The sequence below is a fragment of the Idiotropiscis lumnitzeri genome, chromosome 13 (assembly GCF_059441095.1).
Source record: "Idiotropiscis lumnitzeri isolate Australia: NSW breed Sydney's pygmy pipehorse chromosome 13, RoL_Ilum_1.0, whole genome shotgun sequence".
NCBI classification, from domain to species: Eukaryota; Metazoa; Chordata; class Actinopteri; order Syngnathiformes; family Syngnathidae; genus Idiotropiscis; species Idiotropiscis lumnitzeri.
Window position 1 is genome coordinate 1506939 of NC_142403.1, and position 8085 is coordinate 1515023.

The 8085-nt window shown below is 42.7% G+C and overlaps 1 protein-coding gene across 3 annotated transcripts in view; it reads right to left on the minus strand.

Annotated features, from left to right (window-relative positions):
- The window catches only part of LOC148324004 (protein Niban 1-like), a 58945-nt gene that overhangs the window by 49938 nt on the left and 922 nt on the right, over window positions 1-8085 (minus strand). For 2 of the 3 annotated variants that reach the window (XM_088313121.1, XM_088313120.1), the window contains exon 2: window positions 1984-2114. In XM_088313121.1, coding sequence (XP_088169247.1) covers window positions 1984-2114 — 131 coding nt within the window. Of the gene's footprint in view, window positions 1-1983; window positions 2115-4649; window positions 4727-8085 lie in introns of those variants that run through there. The other variant, XM_088313122.1, reaches the window with a different exon arrangement.

The following is an 8085-nucleotide window of genomic DNA, read 5'->3' on the forward strand; positions in this document are numbered from 1 at the left end:
CCGCGGTCTGCCATTTGGTGATGGCTGTTATATACTAACCTTGGCAGCAGCAGGCCCCTATCCCGACTCCACCAGAATCTGACCTTGCTCCAATAGGTCTGACTCTGTTCTGGCAGAGCAAGCCCTGTGGCTTCCTTCCATCCTTGCTCAGGCGATGCAAGCCCTGCAGCTGCCCTCTGACAATTCTTTGACGGCGTAAAGATCTGCGATTACCCTCCGACTGTCCTCCAGCAGAGCAAGCCCTGCGGCCGCTATCCGACCTTGCTCCGGCGGTGCGAACCCTGCAGCTGCCCTCTGATTATCCTTTAGCCGTGCAAGCTCTGCGGTCACTTTCAACCTTGCTCCAACGGCGTAAGCCCTGTGGCCGCCCTCTGACTCTGCTCTGGCACCACAAACACCGCAGCCACCATTTGAGTCTACTTTGGTGGTGCAGGCACTGCGGCCGAATCAGTCTCTGCTATAGCAGCGTAAGACCAGCGGCCGCACTCAGAATTTACTCCGGCGGATTTCTGCAGGTGTCGGCACTCTCCACCTGCACCAGTGAATATCCAGGGAACATACGTTGAGAGGGTCTCAACTTACAAGCACCTGAGAGTTCATCTGAATAATAAACTGGACGAAGCGACAACACAAATGCTCTCCATAGGAAGGGTCAGAGCAGACTCGTCCTACTGAGGAGGCTGCGGTCCTTTGGGGTTCAGGGGACACTCCTCAGGAATTTTTGGTTACATTGGTCATTTTCTATGGAGTGGTCTCCTGGACAGGCGGCATCTCGGGCAGGACAAAAAGAGGCTGGACAAACTGGTGAGGAGGACCAGCTCTGTCCTGGGCTGCTCCATGAATTTTGTGGACTCAGTGGGGGGCAGGAGGATGATGGCAAAACTGTCTTCAATGCTGGACAACCCAGCCCACTCTCTCCAGGACAGTCTAACAGCACTCCACATCTCCTTCAGTGATACACTGTTGCAACCTCGCTGTGCAAAGGAGAGATTTCACCACGCCTTTGTACTGGCTGCTGTCAGACAGTTTAACAGTGGGTCGACTCTACAAACTGGCGGGCATTAGTGCAATTGGGCAGTCCTAGGAAGCAATATTCAACGAACCCTACTACTGTACTTTTAATCAATGGTGTATTTTTTCATCATTGCAGTATTTTTATCATTGCAGTATTTTTTTTGTCATTGCAGTATTTTTATCATTGCAGCATTTTTATTTATTTCCCCTCTGTACCATGAACAGATTTCCCTCTGTCCCGCCGTCTCTGTCACTACCTCCTCCCCTTCCTCATTGACCACCACCTCTCATACAAACTCCTCTGCTTTGCAGGATTATTCTGTCCAGTGTAGATGGGAGCACCTTTGCCACCTGCGTGCTCTGGACTGGATTTTATCGTACCCAATTGGTCTGATCACATCATTAGAAAGGTGTGTGTTTAAATTTTACTTATTGTGTGTAAATGATGACAGTAGTTATAGAGCTGTGGTCTTCTTTTGCTGCCACTGTTTACAAGTTTTCATCACAAGTACCAAAGAGTGAAGTGAATTTAGTGACTCAGAATGTGTCTTTAAGGTTTGGCCAAAAGAGAGTCTGATTCGAAAAATGACTTTAGGCCAATAAAAATTTGGTCCAGAGGATATGGTTTGGTGTTTTAACTCTTGTGAAAAGTGTAATGGAGCACAGCATCAAAAAGGGCAGCTGAGAAACTTGTATTGCCATCGAATGACAGACATCAATGCTATCATTCCGATGTATTGTCGGATATCCACCCTTATTTCAATAGTACATAGCGCATACCCGTGCTGACAACTTTGGCGCAACACTAATATAACATTTGACTGATTTGTCAATTCAAAATCAAACTGAACCGATTCATATTCCATATTCCTCTTTGACAAAGCGTTTTCATATTTGATCATTTTAAGAACAGCCACACTGAATGACATTTTAAACATTTGTTAAAACATTTTAAACAGGGTTGCATACCCTTTGTTTTAGCAGATGTGTGATATTTTCTTTGTGCTGGTCCAGGTCATCTTCCAGCTGAGAAAACCAGGCCACAGAGAACTGCTTCCGGTAGTATGGACTGAAGTCCTGCAGTACAGCCGCAGCTTGTTCTGCGGGGATATAAACATGACGATCACATGATGTTATATACAATACAACTTTAAATTGATATTAAATTGATTTCACAACAGCTGGAGCTGTAACAAAGCATGTTACATGCAGTATAACATACAACAATATATATACAAAAAAACACATCTACACACACATGAATATATATATATATATATATAAATAGATACACAACAAAATATAATTTATTTACATTTTAACTTACTGCACGAAACCACCTCAACTCATGAAACTTTCCAAACACATCTGGCCTGGCAAAATCATCTGTTGAAGTGTTATTGTATGACTGCTTGTTACTGTAATGTGCTTATATGCCAAAAGGGGTACTGTCGCTGACAGATGATGTTAACATGGGATGTTAGACAGGTTTTCGCACCTTATTTCTCTCTCTCTGCTTTTGGCTCTTGTGAAGAGCAGTTTGTATGTGTTGCTGGAATAATAATAATAATAATGCCTTTATTAGTCCCACAATGGGGAAATTCGAGATTCGCACCCAGGACTCCTGGGGAGACTGGGTCCTGAACGCGGCGCCTTAGACCACTCGGCCATCCTGGCAGCCACGAGATTCGAACCCAGGCCTCCTGGGGAGACTGCGTCCGGAACGCGGCGCCTTAGACCACTCGGCCATCCTACGACTACGACAACAGAGAAGTTGTCTGCATAGTAGAATTATTCTTCAGCTGCGACTTGGCATTAAGGTATAATCCTATGATGCCACATGACAGTGGATTTTATCATCATCAATATTTTATAAGTTTCTTGTGCAATTTTTTTAAACAAATGGCTCGCTATTCAAATTATTTTTCCCATGATGTTATTTTATCTTGTTTTGCCCTGGATGAGGACCCGCTCCACTGAAGTCATCTTCCTGCAGCACTTCATTCAATTGACTCTTATATTATCTCATCTATTATTGCATAGCATCATTGTATGTGTCAAATGTTGCCCAGTTGGCATCCATTGCAGCCTGGTCATCCTGGAAGGGGGATTCCCCCATCTGTGGTCCCTTCTCAAGGTTTCTCACTTTTCCCCTAATGAGGTTTTGTGAGTTTTTCCTTGCCCTCCTGGGGGTTAAGATCGGGGATGTCGATTGTGGCTATGTAAAGCCCTTTGAGACTGTCTGTGATTAAGGGCTATACAAATAAAATTGACTTGACTTGACTTTTAACGCTGGTGTTCCTCACAGGGGGGCGTCCACACTAGGGGCTGTGTTCATTTTATCGCTGTAGGGGAGCTGCTATCGGGCTCAACAGTTGAGGCTCTCTTGTCTGCCTGGGTTAGGATCGCCCTCTGGTGGGGTCCCTGTGGTGGAAGGCTGGGATTGGATCCTGGTGTGGAAACCCCCCCACCTAGAGACTTTGTGTCCTCACTCTGTTCCCCTGTGCTCAGCCATATGTCTCAGCATTTTTAACAGTGCTTATTTCAGTAGGTGGGTGCTTTGGGAGAAGGTGGCTGTGTATGTTGCCTGGTATTATTGCTACTGTAAAGCACTTTGACTTGCAATTTGTATGGTAAAGTGCTATGCAAATAAAGTTTAAATGAATTGAATAAAAATATTTTGGGCTAATTAGAATTTCTACAATTTCCAGATTGTGCATCTTGCAAGAAGGTTCTTCCCACTCTTGTTCGGAAAGCAAAACAAAAAGGAGGTAAAAAAAATAAACACACACTGCAGTTATCGAAAAACAAAAAAAAAATGTGGCAATTTTAGCTTTTTCTATAATTCACACACTTGCATCAAGGGAAACTGGAAGCTGCAGAGTTGGACTCACAGTTGACCGTCCTGTTGACTGTTGGGAGTAGTTTCTTACAGACAAGATGCTCCAATATATAGCGGGTGAGACAAAAACAATATAGTTCAAATTCTAAGTAAATATTATTTTTCCACACGTCAAAATTGTAAATGGTTATAATTGGGGTGTAGCGGCACAGTGGATGACTGGTTAGCACGATAGCCTCACGGTGCAGAGGTCGTGGGTTCGATACCGGCTCCAGCCTTCCTGTGTGGAGTTTGTATGTTCTCCCCGTGCCTGCGTGGGTTTCCTTCCACATTGCAAAAAAAAAAAAATACATATGCATGGCAGGTTGATTGAACACTCTAAAATGCCCCTAGATAAGAGTGTGAGCGCGAAGCGTTGTTTGTCAGTGTGTGCCCAGCGATTGGCTGGCAACCAATTCAGGGTGTACCCCGCCTACTGCCCAATGACAGCTGGGATAGTCTCCAGCACCCCCACAACCCTAGTGAGAAGAAACGGTTCAGAAAATGGATGGATATAATTGGGGTGAACAAAAAACACACTCCACACACGCATGGACATACTTGCAAACAGTTTAAAATTCATAGATTATGGTCAAATTTGAAAATCATAAATACTGTACTGTAAATAAATTATTTCACCATCAAAGTGACTTAGTCAGTGTTGGTTATTGTCAGGTTTAAATGCCCTGACGCCTTTGAGAGAGCTTAATTTGCTGCTATAGCTTACTGAAATTATAAAGGTAACTGATCTCACCAGGAAAAAGCAGGCATTGTTGTTCATTTTTACTGGTCGACCGGGAGAGACAGCCGTCTTGCTCCCTTCTGCTCTGTGGGATAACGAAAACTTAATTTTTAATGATTTTTCGAAATCAGGTGTAAAGGTCAAATTTGGAGATTTCGTTGGCCTTTTAGTTTGAAATGCCACATCAGAATTCATTCAAAGTACTCTGGTTGGATACCTGGGGTGGCCTAGTGTGCATCAGCGCTAGTCTGGTTGCGGGATAACGAAAACTTAATTTTTAATGATTTTTCAAAATCGGGTGTAACTGTCAAATTTTTAGATTTCTTTTGCCTTTTATTTTGAAATGCCACATCAGATTTTGAAGAAAGTACTTTGGTTGGATACCTGGGGTGGTCTACTGTGTCCAAGCAGTAGTCTGGTTGCGGGATAGCGAAAACTTAATTTTTTATGATTTTTCGTAATCTGGTTTAATGGTCAGGCTTTGATATTTCTTTGGCCTTTTATTTTGAAATGCCACATCAGATTTTGATGAAAGTACTTTGTTTGGATACCTAAGGTGGTCTGCTGTGTCCCAGCAGTAGTCTGGTTGCGGGATAACAAAAACTTAATTTTTAATGATTTTTCAAAATCGGGTGTCATGGTCAAGATTTTTAGATTTCTTTGGCCTTTTATTTTGAAATGCAACACCAGATTTTAATGTAGTAAGTACGTTGGTTGGATACCTGGGGTGGCCGAGTGTTCCCCAGCACTGGTCTGGTTGCAGGATAACGAAAACTTGTTTTTTTTTTTAAACCAGTTGTAATGTCAGCCATTGATGCACAGTTAACATTAATTTCTCTTTTTATCTCAATTCAGAACATTTCTTGGTGCAATTCTGAGACAGTTTGCATTCCCCCTGGGTGAACAGAGAAGTTTAATAACATTATTTTAAATCCACACCACTGACGTGCATACATGAGTTTGTGAGCTTTTATTTTGAGGGTGGCCAACAGCACGCGCTTTCGGCGCATTACCGTAATGCACAGTGATGCACAGTATTAAAAATAACAGTGGCGGTTGGCTTGACTTCGTCTTTTCGATTGGAGGCTGGCCTGACTGCAGTACGCTAGCGGGGGCGCCAAAGCAATGGCCGCAAAATAATTTTGGAGTGGCCAATTTACGTATTAAACAGAGGATTGTTCACGGGTATGGTTTGATCTAATCACCAATACTAATAGAGGCACGTCACTGATAGGCGCCCTCTGCTCCGTGACTGTCACCGGCGCGGATTTCACCTATCGCGGGTTATTTTTGGAATGTATCCCCCGCGATAAACGAGGGATTATTGTTTTATTGTTATATTTTTTTGGGTGGGTGGGGGCGCCTGTTATGTGTATGCATACCCCCCAGAAAGTAGATAGTTGCCCCCTGTGCGCAAACACATGGTTTAACCCGTACAGAAATACGTAAGCCAGCCATCACCAAATGGCGGACCGCGGTCCGGATCCGGACCGACAGATGATTCGGACCGGCCCCATGACCAATCTATGATGATTTTTTTTTCAGGGCGCATTCGCAAACGTTGACGCTGCAATTCTAGTTAATACGGAAAAGGCGTCACTGATTTGAGCCAATCAAATCTTTTGTTTACGACCCACTGCCAATTGCGCAGCAGACCGGAAGAGAGTGCTGCTGACAGTATGCCTTGTTAAAAAGTAAGCAAGGTCGATGCGTGTTGTTATAAATGAATGGACGGAGAAATTTAGTTTCGTTCTGGCTGCAGCCGATTCAAAACCAGTGTGTATCATATGCTCCGAAACCGTCGCAACATTGCGAAGTGACACTACGAAACAAAGCACCGCCCTTTTGTGCAAAGTTATCCGCTGAAGTTTGAGATGAGCGCATGCAAAAACATCGAACTTCGAGTGCAGCATAACAGATTTTACATTTTCGTTTACAGCCCAGCGGCATGCAAACGAATGTTCACTAAAAGTAAACTAAAACATTCAGTGATGGGGGAGTTGTGAAGGAGTACTTAAATGTGGTTGCACAAACATTATTTAAAGGAAAACACAAAGCCCAGATGTGTGAAATAATCTACCAAATCCCAATGGCCCTGACTCCGTTCCAACCCAGATTTAAGTCACTGGCAGGGCAGTCACAAACTCATTTTTCTCATTCAGAGAAGTTAAAAAACATTTAAAAGAAAAGGTGGTGTCAAAGCTCATTTTGAATTAGTTTTTCATGAGGACAGCCATTTTTATTGATTGTGTACTGAACATGTTGATCTGTTATACTTGGATAATTGGGCTTTCCGTTTTTTTCAGGCTGATAACTCTTTGATTTAAGAAAAAAAAGGTAAAAGATGTTAACTCAATGCTTAGCACTTGATATATTTCTGCAGGAGATATTTTACTGTTTTTTTCTGGAAGTGGCACCCTTAAGTTCCTGGAGCCACATTTTCTTGAATGTGAAATAAACGCCTTATATTTGTTTGACTGGCAAAGGTGTTTAATGGGAACATTGCTAAATATTTACTATATAAGTGCGCTCTATTGAAAATGACTAAATATTGAAACCATCTAAAAATGTGAACATAGGCTAGACATTAAGGGAAGTTGGACTTTGGTTCGGACCTTTTAATTGGAAGAAATTTTAGTCGTGGACCTCTGTGACTTTTAATTGAATACCTCTGACGTAAGCGCACGATTTGTAAACACCGGGCCACTTGATTGGCTGCGTTCTTACATGTGACTTTAACTACAGTCCTGCCGTGGACGAGTTACAAATGCATGTGGCAATTTGCAAATCCGTATCTGGAGACTTATGTGTGGCTCTGTAGCTACACATTCAAACCAAAAGGGGATGCCAGAAGTCTACAGCTGCAGCAGACAGATGACCCGCTAGAGTTGCTGTTTACTAAATAAATATAGTGTGTGCTAAATAAATGAATGCATTAATTAATTTTAAAATGAAGTTTTTACTAAATGCAATAAGGGAAGCATTGTCAATTTACCATTTGGCACGTGTAGGGAAGTTTCATCCGTTTTTTGGGTTGCTTCAGTGATTATATTATTATGCCATTTTGTTCGCGATATGTAATGTTTCTGCAACTGCCCCGAGAGGGCAGTAGTGCCTATGGTATTGAGTTATATGACCGGATGTTAATGTGGAGGAATGAGGAAATAAAGACGTACTGAGTACGTGACTTGGGTGTGTAATGTACAACCAATACTGTTAGTTCCACTTTATTCTTACATTTATTCCAATTTAAAGCATGTTAAATAAATGATACTTGACCATGGGTCAATCTCATCCATTCTTGTATATATTGTTGGTACTGAGCTGGTAGAGTACTAGCGTCCCCTTGTGTTCTGAATGTGTAGCTACGGAGCCACACACAAGTCTCCAGATAAGCATTTGCAAATCGCCACACGCATTAGTGACTCGTCAGCAACAGGACTGTAGC